Source organism: Oncorhynchus nerka, linkage group LG2, assembly GCF_034236695.1.
Source record: "Oncorhynchus nerka isolate Pitt River linkage group LG2, Oner_Uvic_2.0, whole genome shotgun sequence".
In the NCBI taxonomy this organism is placed as follows: domain Eukaryota; kingdom Metazoa; phylum Chordata; class Actinopteri; order Salmoniformes; family Salmonidae; genus Oncorhynchus; species Oncorhynchus nerka.
The window spans coordinates 19977248-19994794 of NC_088397.1; the positions used below are offsets into that span (position 1 = coordinate 19977248).

Sequence of the window (17547 nt, forward strand, 5' to 3'; positions counted from 1 at the left end):
ATGCAATGTCTAAGCGCCTCTTGGTCACTTACCGGAAGTTTCTACATGTTCAGTTGTCCGGAAGAGCAATTTTTTACTGAGGAAAAGGAACATTCTTCTAAAAATAGGAGGTTCAGTAGGTACGTTTATTCCAACATTCTTATCTCTGTTTGCAACTAAACCATACATTATGTTGTAGTCTTGTCTAACGTGCTACTAATGCCAGACAATTCCATGTCCATCAAAGGGTCTATGCCACCGACTAACGTCAGCTAGCCATAGCTAGCTACTTTGTTTAGTCTTACGTTTTGATACTCGCTGGCACAAATTACTTTAGTTTAAACAATATTGTTGGCAGGGAAACCCACAGTTTGCCAGCTGACGTTAGCTTTCAATAGCCATCTAGCTAGCTGCTACTAGTCTGTTAGCCTGGCATGTCAACAAAAAGCACAGTATATCACACTATCTGTCGTGACTGCTGGAGTGTGTTACAGACATATCAGATAGCTAGTAAGATGTCTAAACTAAACTACCGCAGACAGACTGACAGGATGGACGACGTCATTTAGAAATAATCAATGTGACTGTTGCAATGACTTAATGTAATTGCATGGTAAAAGTCAATATTGTACAGGTTCTTTGATGTTGACATAAGCTGACAGTACTGTGTCACCAGGTGAGCCCTATGCAGGGAGAAAAGAAGACTGCACCTCCACTGTAAATCAAATTCTGTATATCTATGGCTCTGATTTGGTCATCGTGATGCTTCCTGTGTTTCCCAGCACTATGTTACCGACCACCTCGCCGCAGAACGGAAGCCTGAGTGCCCGCGATGCGGCACGCCACACAGCGGGCGCCAAACGCTACAAATACCTGAGGAGGCTGCTGCACTTCAAAGCCATGGACTTTGAGTTTGCTGTGTGGCAGATGCTCTACCTGTTCACCTCCCCACAGAGAGTGTATCGTAACTTCCACTACAGGAAGCAGACCAAGGACCAGTGGGCCAGAGACGACCCTGCCTTCCTGGTGTTACTCAGCATCTGGCTCTGTGGTCAGTATCTTGGGTGTTTTTCACAGCAGTCGATCTTTAACAATCACCTTGCCCTTTTTGAACAAGTGTGCTTTATAAAAACAAGGAGCGGTCGCATCTGCACTCGGTCCGCAGGTAGTATTACATTTCATTACATTTCATTATAGTACAACGGCTTGATTTGTCTAATCTTAGCAATTTCTTCTTAGCTAGCTACACAGCCGTCTTTGTATCATAGATAATTGCGTAATTATCGTATTTCGTCGTCCTAACGCAGTCTACACTGCCCTGCAGCTAGCCAGCTAGCTAACGTCCACCGTTAGCTAGTCCACTGCTACCGATTAGCAGCACAACTATTACACTCAACTGAACGACTTGATTAGTGTAGTGTTAGCTAGCTACATAGTTGTCTTTGCTGTCTTCGTACCCAAGATAATTGTGTAGTTTAGAGTGTGTAGTTTTATGTCGTCCTTAACATAGGAGACTCTGCTAGCTAGCCAACAGCTAGCCAACGTCTACCGAACAGAACTTCTGCACTCAACAATCCGGTCGCATTTCGCTTCGCTCCACAGGTAGTATCACATTTTTCATTTCATTTCATTACAGTACAACGGCTTGATTTGTTTGATCGTAGACAGCTAGCCAACGCTAGCCAGCTAGCCGTCTTTGTATCAAATATAATTGTGTAGTCTAGAGCGATTTCCTAGGTTAGCCAGCCAGCTATTGTCGTTCTTTTAACGCAACGTAACGTAATCAACACTGCTAGCTAGCCAGCTAGCCCCGAATAGCAGCACAGTAGAAACTATTACACTCAACGGAACGACTTGATTAGTGTAGTGTCAACAACCCAGCCAATGCCAACTAGCCTACTTAGTCAACAACGCAGCCTCTGCCAGCTAGCCTACTTCAGCAGTACTGTATCATTTTAATCATTTTAGTCAATAAGATTCTTGCTACGTAAGCTTAACTCTCTGAACACTCGTGACGTGTAGTCCACTTGTCATTCCAATCTCCTTTGCATTAGCGTAGCCTCTTGTGTAGCCTGTCAACTATGTGTCTGTCTATCCCTGTTCTCTCCTCTCTGCACAGACCATACAAACGCTCCACACCCGCGTGGCCGCGGCCACCCTAATCTGGTGGTCCCAGCGCGCACGACCCACGTGGAGTTCCAGGTCTCCGGTAGCCTCTGGAACTGCCGATCTGCGGCCAACAAGGCAGAGTTCATCTCCGCCTATGTCTCCCTCCAGTCCCTCGACTTCTTGGCACTGACGGAAACATGGATCACCACAGACAACACTGCTACTCCTACTGCTCTCTCTTCGTCTGCCCACGTGTTCTCGCACACCCCGAGAGCTTCTGGTCAGCGGGTGGTGGCACCGGGATCCTCATCTCTCCCAAGTGGTCATTCTCTCTTTCTCCCCTTACCCATCTGTCTATCGCCTCCTTTGAATTCCATGCTGTCACAGTTACCAGCCCTTTCAAGCTTAACATCCTTATCATTTATCGCCCTCCAGGTTCCCTCGGAGAGTTCATCAATGAGCTTGATGCCTTGATAAGCTCCTTTCCTGAGGACGGCTCACCTCTCACAGTTCTGGGCGACTTTAACCTCCCCACGCCTACCTTTGACTCATTCCTCTCTGCCTCCTTCTTTCCACTCCTCTCCTCTTTTGACCTCACCCTCTCACCTTCCCCCCTACTCACAAGGCAGGAAATACGCTCGACCTCATCTTTACTAGATGCTGTTCTTCCACTAACCTCGTTGCAACTCCCCTCCAAGTCTCCGACCACTACCTTGTATCCTTTTCCCTCTCGCTCTCATCCAACACTTCCCACACTGCCCCTACTCGGATGGTATCGCGCCGTCCCAACCTTCGCTCTCTCCCCCGCTACTCTCTCCTCTTCCATCCTATCATCTCTTCCCTCTGCTCAAACCTTCTCCAACCTATCTCCTGATTCTGCCTCCTCAACCCTCCTCTCCTCCCCTTTCTGCATCCTTTGACTCTCTATGTCCCCTATTCTCCAGGCCGGCTCGGTCCTCCCCTCCCGCTCCGTGGCTCGACGACTCATTGCGAGCTCACAGAACAGGGCTCCGGGCAGCCGAGCGGAAATGGAGGAAAACTCGCCTCCCTGCGGACCTGACATCCTTTCACTCCCTCCTCTCTACATTTTCCTCTTCTCTCTCTGCTGCTAAAGCCACTTTCTACCACTCTAAATTCCAAGCATCTGCCTCTAACCCTAGGAAGCTCTTTGCAACCTTCTCCTCCCTCCTGAATCCTCCTCCCCTCCCCCTCCTCCCTCTCTGCAGATGACTTCGTCAACCATTTTGAAAAGAAGGTCGACGACATCCGATCCTCGTTTGCTAAGTCAAACGACACCGCTGGTTCTGCTCACACTGCCCTACCCTGTGCTCTGACCTCTTTCTCCCCTCTCTCTCCAGATGAAATCTCGCGTCTTGTGACGGCCGGCCGCCCTACAACCTGCCCGCTTGACCCTATCCCCTCCTCTCTTCTCCAGACCATTTCCGGAGACCTCCTCCCTTACCTCACCTCGCTCATCAACTCATCCCTGACCGCTGGCTACGTCCCTTCCGTCTTCAAGAGAGCGAGAGTTGCACCCCTTCTGAAAAAAACCTACACTCGATCCCTCCGATGTCAACAACTACAGACCAGTATCCCTTCTTTCTTTTCTCTCCAAAACTCTTGAACGTGCCGTCCTTGGCCAGCTCTCCCGCTATCTCTCTCAGAATGACCTTCTTGATCCAAATCAGTCAGGTTTCAAGACTAGTCATTCAACTGAGACTGCTCTTCTCTGTATCACGGAGGCGCTCCGCACTGCTAAAGCTAACTCTCTCTCCTCTGCTCTCATCCTTCTAGACCTATCGGCTGCCTTCGATACTGTGAACCATCAGATCCTCCTCTCCACCCTCTCCGAGTTGGGCATCTCCGGCGCGGCCCACGCTTGGATTGCGTCCTACCTGACAGGTCGCTCCTACCAGGTGGCGTGGCGAGAATCCGTCTCCACACCACGTGCTCTCACCACTGGTGTCCCCCAGGCTCTGTTCTAGGCCCTCTCCTATTCTCGCTATACACCACAAGTCACTTGGCTCTGTCATAACCTCACATGGTCTCTCCTATCATTGCTATGCAGACGACACACAATTAATCTTCTCCTTTCCCCCTTCTGATGACCAGGTGGCGAATCGCATCTCTGCATGTCTGGCAGACATATCCGTGTGGATGACGGATCACCACCTCAAGCTGAACCTCGGCAAGACGGAGCTGCTCTTCCTCCCGGGGAAGGACTGCCCGTTCCATGATCTCGCCATCACGGTTGACAACTCCATTGTGTCCTCCTCCCAGAGCGCTAAGAACCTTGGCGTGATCCTGGACAACACCCTGTCGTTCTCAACTAACATCAAGGCGGTGGCCCGTTCCTGTAGGTTCATGCTCTACAACATCCGCAGAGTACGACCCTGCCTCACACAGGAAGCGGCGCAGGTCCTAATCCAGGCACTTGTCATCTCCCGTCTGGATTACTGCAACTCGCTGTTGGCTGGGCTCCCTGCCTGTGCCATTAAACCCCTACAACTCATCCAGAACGCCGCAGCCCGTCTGGTGTTCAACCTTCCCAAGTTCTCTCACGTCACCCCGCTCCTCCGCTCCCTCCACTGGCTTCCAGTTGAAGCTCGCATCCGCTACAAGACCATGGTGCTTGCCTACGGAGCTGTGAGGGGAACGGCACCTCAGTACCTCCAGGCTCTGATCAGGCCCTACACCCAAACAAGGGCACTGCGTTCATCCACCTCTGGCCTGCTCGCCTCCCTACCACTGAGGAAGTACAGTTCCCGCTCAGCCCAGTCAAAACTGTTCGCTGCTCTGGCCCCCCAATGGTGGAACAAACTCCCTCACGACGCCAGGACAGCGGAGTCAATCACCACCTTCCGGAGACACCTGAAACCCCACCTCTTTAAGGAATACCTAGGATAGGATAAAGTAATCCCTCTCACCCCCCCTCCCCCTGAAAAGATTTAGATGCACTACTGTTCCACTGGAGGTCATAAGGTGAATGCACCAATTTGTAAGTCGCTCTGGATAAGAGCGTCTGCTAAATGACTTAAATGTAAATGTAAATGTAAATGAGTGGGAACTGTGTAGCAATAGTTTGACCACTAAAATAACTTTTAGCAATTTAGAGAAAGTATAAATATGCACAACCCAACAAAAAGCAAAGCACCTTTAAAGCATCATATTAAAGCTTTGACTAGAAATGAAACAGCAACAGAAATTATTAACAAACTCAAAATAGGATGCAATAAGGCTTTATTGTATAGGATGTATAGGATGCAATAAGGCTTTATTGTATGGGATGTATAGGATGCAATAAGGCTTTCTTGTATAGGATGTATAGGATGCAATACGGCTTTCTTGTATAGGATGTATAGGATGCAATAAGGCTTTATTGTATAGGATGTATAGGATGCAATAAGGCTTTATTGTATGGGATGTATAGGATGCAATAAGGCTTTCTTGTATAGGATGTATAAGATGCAATAAGGCTTTCTTGTATAGGATGTATAGGATGCAATAAGGCTTTATTGTATAGGATGTATAGGATGCAATAAGGCTTTCTTGTATAGGATGTATAGGATGCAATAAGGCTTTATTGTATAGGATGTATAGGATGCAATAAGGCTTTATTGTATGGGATGTATAGGATGTATAGGATGCAATAAGGCTTTATTGTATGGGATGTATAGGATGCAATAAGGCTTTATTGTATAGGATGTATAGGATGCAATAAGGCTTTCTTGTATAGGATGCAATAAGGCTTTATTGTATAGGATGTATAGGATGCAATAAGGCTTTCTTGTATAGGATGTATAGGATGCAATAAGGCTTTATTGTATAGGATGTATAGGATGCAATAAAGGCTTTATTGTATGGGATGTATAGGATGCAATAAGGCTTTCTTGTATAGGATGTATAGGATGCAATAAGGCTTTCTTGTATAGGATGTATAGGATGTAACCACCAATTAGACAGGAATGAATGTATCATTTGGAGTAGTTATGGGACCCTCTTTCCATTGACTTGGTCTCATCTCACATGTGATTAAAACAGATCAGAGACATAAAGAGTTTGTGATGAGACTGTGTAGTCTCAAGGAAATGTTTTGATGATCAGTTACTCCACATGCTCGGCAGGTAACCTAGTGGTTAGAGCGTTGGACTAGTAACCGGAAGGTTGCAAGATCGAATCCCGAGCTGACGAGGTAAAAATCTGTCGTTCTGCCCCTGAACAAGACAGTTAACCCACTGTTCCTAGTCCGTCATTGAAAATAAGAATTTGTTCTAAACTGACTTGCCTAGTTAAATAAAGGTAAAATACATTTTTTTAAAAATGATGACTGAAAGAAGATTGGGAGCTGTTTTTGTTAGACTTACACAGTAAAATAAATAACAGACACTTAACACAGAGCTCCAGACAGTTTTACAACGGGTAACTAGCAATAGGCTGGTGCTGAATATCTCAAACGAAGAGCATCATTTTTGGGACAAATCACTCGCTCAATGCTAAACCTCGTTTAGATCTATTATTGAATGATGTGGCTATTGATCAAGTTGAGATGAAACTGCTGGGTGTAACCCTAGATAGCAAGCTGTCATGGTCAAAACATATAGACTAGATGGTTGCTTAAATGGGAAGAGGTCTGACCGCGATAGGGCGTTGCTCAGCCTTTTGACATCTGTCGTCCAGACTGGTCCAACAGGCTCTAGTTTTGGAGCACCTGGAATACTGCCCGGTTGTGGCAAAGAAGGACATGGGTCAGTTGCAGTTGGCCCAGAACAAAGCAGCCCGTATCTCACTTGGAGGGAAAGTGTCAGTAACATGCATGTCAGTCTCCTTTCTCAAAGTTGAGGAGAGATTGACTGCATCACTATTGGTCTTTGTAAGAGGTATTGATGTGATGAAGGTACCAAACTGTCTGTTCAAGCAGTTGGTACACAGTTTGGACACTAACCGGTACAAAACAAGACATGCAAACAGAGGTCTCTTCACAGTCCCCAGGTCCAGAACAGAGGCTGGGAAACACAGTATTAAATAGAGCCATGACGACATGGAACTCTCTGCCACCCCAGGTAACTCAAGCTAGAAATAAAACCAGATAATAGCACACCTTACTGCACAAGGGGACTGTGAAGAGAGACAGCCATTTTATATATCTTGTATTGCAACTTGCAATGTATTAGACCTAGATATTGTATGTACTGATATGTACGCTGTGTCATTTTAAATGCATGTATTTCAGTCCTTAACTATACATTGTCATGTTTTATGTGGACCCCAGGAAGAGGAGCTGATGCTTTTCCAGCAGCTCATTGGGATCCTAATAAATAACAATATTATCATCTTTTGCTTTTGTCCTGTGGCTGTGGTTGACACCGGTCTCTCGTCCTCTGTGTGTAGTGTCCACAGTGGGCTTTGGGCTGGTGCTGGACATGGGCTTTGTGGAGACTCTGAAGCTGCTGCTGTGGGTGGTGTTCATAGACTGCATCGGCGTGGGCCTGCTCATCTCCACACTCATGTGGTGAGTTGAGATTTACAGAAAGAGCTAGATGGAATGGCTGGAAGCATCATATTGTGTGTATGTCTATCTGGTCCCTTCAGATACTGAGTAGAGGTTGTCTTCGGGCTGTTTAAATGTTGGTCCTTCCCCAGGCTCTTCTAAAGGCCCTTTCCTGTCCGTGCTGTATCCCCAGGTTCATCACCAATAAGTACCTGCTGAAGCCGCCCAGTAAGGACTATGATGTAGAGTGGGGCTACGCCTTCGATGTGCATCTCAATGCCTTCTACCCCCTGCTTGTCATCCTGCACTTCCTACAGCTCTTCTTTATAAACCGTGAGTGCAGGCTTGTTATTACACATTTCTAACATGTTACGGTGTTATTTGTTGTAACGGTGTCTGATCTCTGCTGTTTGTTTCAGATATCGTAGTGATAAACTCAGACTGGTTCCTGGGGTACTTTGTAGGGAACAGTCTGTGGCTGACAGCCATCAGCTACTATCTATACATTACATTCCTGGGATACAACGGTGAGGCCCCCTATAACAGTTTTATCAAAGATTTTTTTTATAACTAAACCAAGATAGACCACAGCCTGTCTTTTCCAATGGGAACAAATGAGTCATAGTGGGCAGAACAAGCAAGGAGGTGGGCATATCCAAGCACGAGCTAGCAAGATCCTATTGGCCCGTTCTTGCAAACCTACTCTTAAGTGTCCATGTGCTATAACTCAATTCGCCTTTGCACTCCTTCTAAACAATGTGTTTTTTTACGACTTTGCCAAAGGGTAAAGCCTACAAGACTTAGTCCACTCTGTTCATAACAGATTCTAGTTTTGGGAACAGAAAACTGTATTGAGATCAAATGTTTCAAAACTTGCAGAATGTCGGTCATCCTTCCTCTGCTGGCCACTGGGCTTTATTTTACATTCCAGTCATTTAGCAGATGCTATTATCCAGAGCGATTACAGGGGCAATTAGGGTTAAGTGCCTTGCTCAAGGGCACAGACAGATTTCCCCCACCTAATCGGCTCAGGGATTCAAACCAGGGCCCTTTCGGTTACTGGCCCAATGCTCTTAACCACTAGGCTACCTGACGCTTCCGCTCACTGCCATATTTGGTAGTGAGTGGAAATGACAAGCGGATGCTACACATTTGTTCTGTGGTTTTATTCACCTTTAAGGGGGTGAAACCATCAGACCCTCTAACAATGGTTACGTCTACCAACTGTATATTTACTCCAGTTCCTCTCTCGCTGTCCCCTCAGCATTGCCCCAACTGCAGAACACAGTGGTTCTGCTCTACCCCTTCGCCCTGCTAGTTCTCCTCTACATCCTCTCTCTCTCCCTGGGATGGAACTTCACCAAGGGCCTCTGCTGGTTCTACAAGTACCGCGTCCAGTAGACACTAGCCAGGACCAGAGCCCACAGACAGTCAGGTGGCTCTGAGGACTCATGGACAATGTTTTCATTCTGGAATGTGATTGGATGGGGTGATGCAGTTTTGTATACTTTGTAAATAATACTTTGGCTGTAAGATACAAATTGTGGTTTGTTTTTATTTTAAACATGACGTAATGAAAAGTGGTGAATTTGTATTTGAATTGGACTAAGGGGCGTTTCTCTGAGTACATTCCTGGGCACTTTCAATAAAGAGGCTTTACTTCATCCCCCTTTTCATTAACAGGAAAGAAATGCAATCTAAAACAACTGATAACATCACTCATGGACATTTGCTGTTGACCTCATAATATATATAGTAAGACATCGGAAATAAATAATCTACAGTTAAAGTAAAATGGTGATTCAAAACAGACACATCCACCACCACAAACTGTCTCCCTGTACAAAACTCATTACGAAGAGTGGAATTTGAGCCCTCCCCTATAATTTTGTAAAAATAAACAATTGAAAGCAATATGGGACAGCGGTATCAGTGTAGTTCCCTTATTACTTCAGTGAGTCCATCAAGCTCTCCAGGTCAACTGTCCTCATGACGACAACTTGGTGCTCCTTCTCCAGGACTCCCAGCTTGTCCAGGACCATCATGCCCCGGGTGTAGGTCCCCTGAAGCTCCACGGTAACCGCCACCGGCTCAAGACACCCACACGAAGCTGCCATGGCGGGCCTTGTCTGCACGACACAAAACCCGGGCCAGCAGTCATCTCCCGTTGGTAGCGAGCACAAGTGGCCACGGTGTCCATTGTGTGTTTGAAGATGCTCTTCATGAAGTGGGCCTTGTCTGAGTCCTGGGCCAGCCAGTTGTCACAGAATGACTGCAGGGTGCAGATTAGAGAATTGGGTTTGGAGAAAAGACTAATCAATTTGCTCAAACAAAATGTATGTAATATCTTTGTAAAAGGCTGCAAGTGATATTTCGATAGACTTCATTACTGAGTAAGCCAGTGGATGCATCTCAATAATTGAAAGTGGCCACCTCTCCTTGTCTCATTTCCTCCCATCTGCTCTGATGTGAGAGCTGGACCAGTGCTTACAATAAGCATGGTAGTGGGTGAGCCTTTATTTAGTCTGTATAGGTAGATGACCAGAACCTGTGGTCTTACCCATGGTAGCTTGTTCTCACAGCAGAACTCCCAGGTAGGTTGGACAGAAGAAGCGGTTCAGGACGATGTAAGCAGCCTCCGGGTCGGCAGCAAAGTTGAACTCTGCACACACGGTGGTGTTCCCCCTCGCTGCAAACACAAATAACAATATCCAAGAAACAACGTAACATCCTACCAGGTCAATTGACTGTATGACAAAGTATGTTGTTAAGTCACTAGGCAAATGTAAATTACATTAAAGACACAAAGCCCTCACAGTCAGTGTTGCCTCCCATGATGAAGAGACCTTTGCGTTTCTGAGGGAGGGTGGGGTCAATCTTCACTGCAAGGGCCAGGTTGGTCAACGGGGCCATTGCTACCAGGCACACCTAGACAGAGAAACACAGTCAATCCAGACATCTACTATGAAGGGGAAAAAAACACCCTTAACACCTTGGCAACAAAGCACTAGACCTCATTATAAACTGGTCCTGAAAATCTCAAACTATGAGCATTTGGTACAAACCATTCATTAAGTGCTAGACCTCAGCTGAATCTGGTAATAAATGGTGTGGCTGTTAAACATGTTGAGACTAAATTACTTGGAGTTACCTTAGATTGTAAACTGTCATGGTCAAAAATATAGATGAAATGGTTATAAAGATGCTGTGTGTAAGTTGACTATGCAAACAATAAAGATGGGGAGAGGTCTAGCCGCGATAAAGAGATGCTCTGCTCTTTGACACCACTCCAAAATGCCATTTCTGCTCTAGTTTTGTCTAGTCTTAATTATCGTCCAGCCGTGTGGTCCAGTGCTGCAAGGAAAGACCTAGGTAAGCTGCATTTGGCCCAGAACAGAGCAGCACGTTTTGCTCTTCATTGTAATCAGAGGGCTGATATAAATACTATGCTGCCAGTCTCTCTTGGCTAAGAGTTGAGACTGATGGCATCACTTCTTTAAGAAACAATGTGTTGAAAATCCCAACAGTTTGCATAGTCAACTTACACAGCTCTGACACACACACTTATCCCACCAAACATGACACCAGGGGTCTTTTCATAGTCCCCAAATCCAGAACGAATTCAAGAAAACGTACAGTATTATATTGAGCCCTTATTGCATGGAACTTCCTTCCATCTCATATTGCTCAAATAGACAGCAAACCTGGTTTCAAAACCAAAGCAACACCTCACAACACAACACCTCTCCCCTATTTAACCTGGATAGTTTGTGTGTATGCATTGATATGTAGGCTACGTGTGTGTGCTGTTTTAAAAATGTATGTAGTTCTGTCCTTGAGCTGTTCTTGTCTATTAATGTTCTGTATTATGTTTCATGTGGACCCCAGGAAGAGTAGCCGCTGTTTTTGCAATAGCTAATGGGGATCCTAGTAAAATACCTTCTTGTTTGGATTCCCCAATGCAAAGACATTTCTCATAGATCTAGGGGTGCTGGGGTTTGGTTTTAGCCTAGGAACCTAACCCTTCTGTTACTGACCTCTCCAGGGTTCTCATTGACCAGCCTGATGATGGCTTCCACAGCCCCTTCGGTCTGCAGCAGCTCAGGCCCGGGGCATCTGGGTCAGGGCGTCCCCAGCCCATCCTGCCCTTGGAAGGAGCCTGCCGACAGGGGGTGGCCCATCAGAGGCTCCGCAGCGCCACCGAACACTGGGATCTAACGCAACACAGTCGATATAATACATACTGACGTTAGTCTATAATAGAATATAAGCTTACCACCAAAATGGTATGATCGTTACAAATCAAATGGTTGTTTAATGAAGTGAGCAGTCTTTCCACCAGGCCTACCTCAAGTCTCTGGCAGACCTTGACGACTCGCAGTGTGTTCCTGCAGGAGTTTTCCAGGGAGGCGTTGCCGCTTACGCAGGTGATCCCCAGGACCTCCACGTTGGGGGCTGCGAGAGCCATCATGATGGCCAGAGCGTCATCCACCCCCGTGTCCACGTCAAGCACCAGTTTCTTATCGGACCCCCTTGGATCCTTGAACGCTTAGAGGTGCAATCAACGACAGTCAGAACAGCAGTAACATTAAATGGGACATTACACTCCAAAATCTAAGTTCGTCAACAATTTCTTTACCAGCAAAATTGTGCTTGACGATAGTTTGACTGTCGTTGCCGACGCATCTTCTTTGAAAGACTAAAAGCATGTCTGCTACACCTCGCCATGCACCTTTATATCGGAATGAATGGAGAAGACACACAGTATAGGAATTGAATCATAAGTAATCAGGCCGAGTACAGCAGCCGTAAAGAATATCTGATATTGCCTATATGGAAACCCTATGTGTAACCCTGCCAGCTATACATGTGTGTGTGTTGGAACGGGCTTCTCAACGCATTTTTCAAATTGACTGGGCCAACGTTCTGCACATAGAAATATAATTATATTTCTAATGGTTCTGTGCTACGCGAAACCCACGGACAAATGTCCTGCGCACGTAGGTGGATACACAGGTCAAAAGATTGGTAAACTGTAGCCTGATATTACCAAGCTGATTAGCACTGGAGTCCACGTAGCGAACCGGATTGTAAGCCCACGAGACTTCTGGGCGGTTGTTCGAGGTCAGGTAAAATAAACAACCACCACTACGCCGCTGTATGTGAGGGTGTAACATCCCCAACGTTGTGGCAACGTAATGGCAATGTACCGTCCTTAACATGTTCTCTTAGCTTTGTGTCAGTGTCCATCACCATTCGAATCCCTTTGCTCACCTCTTGTTTCTTTCGCTCACATTTTGGAGGACAGTTCATTGTCGCTGCAATGTTGTGAATGTCCTTCGGTAGGATGACTTTGCTCTTCGATCACCAATCTTTGTTGCCATCGTACTTTGTCAGCAATTCGGGAACACTTGGCGCGTTCAGCCGGACATAGTTGTCTCCTCTTGGGGTAGTGCTTGAATGCAGCCTGTACAAGAACATTAATTTATACATGTGTGAACAACCATCAACCAGTAATTGTTATGTGATAGTCCTAGTGTATTTTATCATAACAGTAAGACTATAAAATGTATCATGGTATTGCCATCTGGAATTGAACCCATTATGTTGACCACTCACCTCACTGACTTCATGGTTGTCTATTTTAACCATTTCCTTTACAACTAATCTCTCTCCATCCTCTGAAGTTTTGACTTTGATTAAAGCTGGGCATCCAACCCTGCAGGTACTGTAGAGACAACGAGCCTACTTTAACATTGTTCGAACAATGTAAAACGAAATACATTTCTAATTAAAAACAGTTTTTTTATACTCACCACTACTACAACAAAAGAAATATGCTCTCTTGTCCTGGAAAACATTACATTGAAATATTCTTATGACGGACGGTGGCTGCAAAACAGTGCCCCCTGTCCGCAGATATGTAGGTTAAATGACTATGGACACAATCAAAAAAAAAGTCATCTAAAAATGGAAGTTAGCTACCTCGTTTTCGGACGCACTCCTTTATAATGTGATAAGACATTTCTGCCACCGTGTATACAAGTCAGATGTATGGTCACATAATTCAACTCAGGATTGTAATGGTGCCTTGGATATAATTGTTTGACTTTTTCAATTGTTCTTGCGTCGCGGCGGTAAAACTGCGGTGAGCGCAATATTAAAGTGTGTATAATTTGAGTATGTCGACCCAACATTAATAAGAGAAGCCATTCCTCTGCGCGAAATAAAGACGTCCTTTCACGGAACCGCAGCCACTACTAGAGTTCTTCTTATCCCCCCCACTTTGTTTGTTTGTTTGTTCTTCAGTGTGCAAACCAGATGTTGAGTGCATTACTGCCACCCTCTGGACTGGAGTGTGATTGAGCGTAATAGACCACATGAATGTGGACTGCTTATGTCTGCCAAGGCTGTATTCTTAGCAGACTAGTTCTCCAAAACATTTTCCTAACGCAGTCAAACGTATTAAAATACCAATCTTTGGACATATCCTGAACAGTGGAAGAAAATGTATATATTCCAGAGATGTTTTAGTCAAAATAAAATGTGTCCATACAGGATTACAAATGGGGCTAAAGGCAGAGTAGATTTGCATTCACTGTGCATCACTACGGGCCTGACAGTTGTCCAAGAAATTCGACCCGGCACTCCTTTGCAAAATGAGAAGTGAAAAATAAACCTAATTACCTCCACCTCTGGAAACGAGACGCTGATCTCCATAGTGTGCCATATGCCAATGGGGCTGCCATTGTCTTCAAGTAGCACTGTATTTTAGGAATCAAAATGTGTTGAACCTTGTTTCTTTCTAGTTGTGACTATGAGTACATCACCACAGACATAACTGGCTTCATATCTCTACAGCTTTGCTACTGTATAACAAGTGGCATCTTGCAAAGAACAAAAAAAAAATCCTACTAGCCAGACAAGGTCTTTTGTTTTACTGTGGCTGTGACCTGGCTGGATGACATTTCACTCTAGCTGGAGTCACCCAGAGAAGGTTCTGGAATACAATGAATTGCAATGAGAATAACGGAACCTTCCAACACCCAACATCTTGATGTAAACTTTCAAGTCTTCCATTACAAAGACAAAACAAAGACGTTGAACATTATTTTATTAGCGTCAGATATTGATGAAAGCTTCATCTAAAGCAACAGTCAGGCCTATACAGATATCCTCTTTGTGCAGGATACAAGATATGCACTCATTACAATAGAAAGAAATACAAATCCAATCCCAACACTTATTGAATTATACCCTATAGTATAGTACATAAATGCAAAATATGTTTTCAATAATACAAAAAATATTTATGAGCATGAAAGACACTACAGTAAACAATAGACTAAATGTACACAAACTGCATCTCACAGTTGAGTCTATGGGTAAATCCTGTTGTGTGCAGTACAGAAGTGCCTGTTGAAAAGCAAACATTATACGTGAAGCTTTGATACACACACACACCCACACCCACACCCACACCCACACCCACTCATTTGTAGGGTCAAGTCTCCTCTGGCTCAATTGTGTATCAAATTGCAATCTCATTAAATGTTGCAAAACAGAAAGTCGACATTGCCGCTTGGTGGTGAAAATAGACATGACAAATATGTTGTTGTTGAGCAGCACAGTTTCCAGATTAACGTACAATGTAACTCCCATACCGATAACATTCTACTGACTATTTTACCCTGGTCAACAACGCCTGCCAACAAGACAATCCTAAAATAACAGTGCAACAAATGCAGAAAATGACCTTAAAGAAAAGTACTTCTTGGGTGTTTAAATGGTTTCCTACTGGCCTTTACTTGGTTCAACATTAGAACAGAAAATAATCTACTCCATTTCCTTTACAAGTCAATCTTATAATGTGTTATGTTTCATTTATTACCCTCAAACCAAACTTTTTCCAGAAATTAACTTGGTAAAAGAGGGAAGTGGATCTTTCTAGAACATTCATAGTTTTTTAATATTCCTCTTTAAATCTTAAAGGAATAGTTCAGGATTTTGGCAATGAGGCCCTCTTTGTGCTAAGCTAGTTAGCATTGGCTGGCGAAACTACCTCTAACTTCACCCGACTCCCGGGTGAACCCGTGCCAAAATCCCAAACTATCCCTTTAAGACAGTGCTAAGTCTTCACAGTGAGCTGCCAGATAATGCCACACAGCTAAATCCATTCACAATCACAACCCTTCATTTGGCAAAGAAGTTAAACGCAGGCTTTACACATATGACAAGGGAAACAGGACATAGGTGAGGTATGCGTCAGACACTGAAAGCTCTGGTTGGTCTTGGGTTGCCATTGCAGTCTGTGGGACGTCTCTCTACAGGGTTTCTTAAACTATGGGTCGGGTTCCAAAGTGGGCCCTGGGCATGCAAGAGGTGGGTCGTGAGTTATGAGAATACATCTCTAATCACACACTATTTCGTCTTCATTTGAGTCACTGGTGAACCATTTGGGTCACAGGAGGATGGTCAATTTCTTATTTAGTTCTGGAGCTGAAACCATTGAAAGATCCCCTGCTCTACAGGATTAGAGTACTGCTAAATCCACGTGGGGAAGGAATCCTTCATCAAGTCCGTCAGACTAGCTCGACTTCCACAATGTGTAGTCCATATGTAAAACACTCCCTAAATAAGAACTCTGAAATGCATAGGCTCTGGCCAATGACGCCAACCAAATGTACGAATCCCAGTTTACATGTTAACTATGGGTTGAGAGACACGACTTTGAACATAGTCAGCATGACGTAGCATCGTCCCAGGATGAACGTTTGGTGACCTATAGATTGCCTGAGGCTCTGAAAAGAACTAAAAGTCATCTGTGTATAGTGGTAAAGAATCAGTGACTGTCTTTTCAGGAAAACAACCTCCTTGCTGTATCTTGACTACGCTAAAAACGTGATGTAACCAAACAGTGTTGTTACTAGTCCCAACTGACTTATCTACAACTTCAGAACCATCTAGAAAGTATGTATGCGATGTCTGAATAAATTGTATATCGTTTCTCAACTAGTAGTGGTTTTGCATTGTCCCCATTCCATAGGTTTTGATATTCTTCTTTGAAATGGAAAATATGCATCGATTCAGTGCACAGGCATTTACCACAGGACCTCCGCAACTACCGTAGGTTGAAGGCATTGATTCATTTTTTATGCTGTTGTTACTGCTGTCCCTATTACAATAGAATAGATTATGATCCAAATCAAGTGTCAACCTTCCCAAACGTTCCGTCGGGGGGCCTGTAATGTTTGGGGAAGGCCTTGAGCTGCAGACAGTTAAAAGCATACTTGCGACATCCCACGTTCTTCATGGTATTCTCCCGTCTGCAGCCCTCACTGGGAAAAGGAGGAGGGAGGGGAGGGGGGGAGGGGGAAGGGGAAGAGGGAGGGGGGAAGGGAGGGGGAGGGGAAGGGAAGAGGGAGGGGGAAGGGAAGGGAGGGGGGGAAGGGAAGAGGGAGGGAGGGGAGGGGGAAGGGAAGAGGGAGGGAGGGGAGGGGGAAGGGAAGAGGGAGGGAGGGGGAAGGGAAGAGGGAGGGGAGGGAGGGGGGAAGGGAAGGAGGGAGGGGAGAGGGAAGGAGGGGAGGGGAGAGGGAGGGGGAGGGGAGGGGGAGAGGGAGGGAGGGGAGGGGAGGGGAAGGGGAGGGGAGGGGAAGGGGGAAGGGAAGAAGGGAGGGGGAGGGGGAAGGGAAGAGGGAGGGGAGGGGGAAGGGAAGAGGGGGGAGAGGGAGGAAGAAGGGGGGGAGAGGGAGGGAGGGGGAGAGGGAGGGAGGGGGAAGGGAAGAGGGGAGGGGGAAGGGAAGAGGGAGGGGAAGAAGGGAGGGGGGAGGGGAGGAGGGAGGGGAGGGGGCAAGCACAGATAGAGAGGATGACAGCAAAGTGAAGAAAACAAAACAAAAAAGGGCTCGTGTTAAAAGACAATGAGAAACCCAAAAACCAACCAACACATTGACGCCACTGTCAAAGAAACA

General features: G+C 45.6%; 2 protein-coding genes and 1 pseudogene across 2 annotated transcripts in view; 1 reads left to right on the forward strand and 2 right to left on the reverse strand.

Moving 5' to 3' along the window:
* LOC135573961 (protein unc-50 homolog) lies at window positions 1-9240 on the forward strand. The gene is made up of 6 exons (XM_065024440.1): window positions 1-119; window positions 762-1030; window positions 7477-7597; window positions 7770-7909; window positions 7996-8103; window positions 8841-9240. Exons 1-6 carry the CDS (start codon window positions 1-3, stop codon window positions 8975-8977), a joined length of 894 nt encoding a protein of 297 aa, XP_064880512.1. The 3' UTR covers window positions 8978-9240.
* On the reverse strand, window positions 9128-13852 carry LOC115123077 (uncharacterized; annotated as a pseudogene).
* Window positions 13853-14673: 821 nt separating this feature from the next.
* The window catches only part of LOC135573963 (inositol polyphosphate-4-phosphatase type I A-like), a 50764-nt gene continuing 47890 nt past the window's right edge, over window positions 14674-17547 (reverse strand). The window contains exon 25 of the mRNA XM_065024443.1: window positions 14674-16914. Coding sequence (XP_064880515.1) covers window positions 16782-16914 — 133 coding nt within the window. The 3' untranslated portion in view covers window positions 14674-16781. The remainder of the gene's footprint in view (window positions 16915-17547) is intronic.

Bases quoted from the DNA above. Each gene is read 5' to 3' on its own strand.
- LOC135573961 (XM_065024440.1), top strand. From the start codon at position 1: ATGCAATGTCTAAGCGCCTCTTGGTCACTTACCGGAAGTTTCTACATG. The intron at 1,031-7,476 runs GTCAGTATCTTG...CTCTGTGTGTAG, and splicing joins ACTCAGCATCTGGCTCTGTG to TGTCCACAGTGGGCTTTGGG. The intron at 7,910-7,995 runs GTGAGTGCAGGC...TGTTTGTTTCAG, and splicing joins ACAGCTCTTCTTTATAAACC to ATATCGTAGTGATAAACTCA.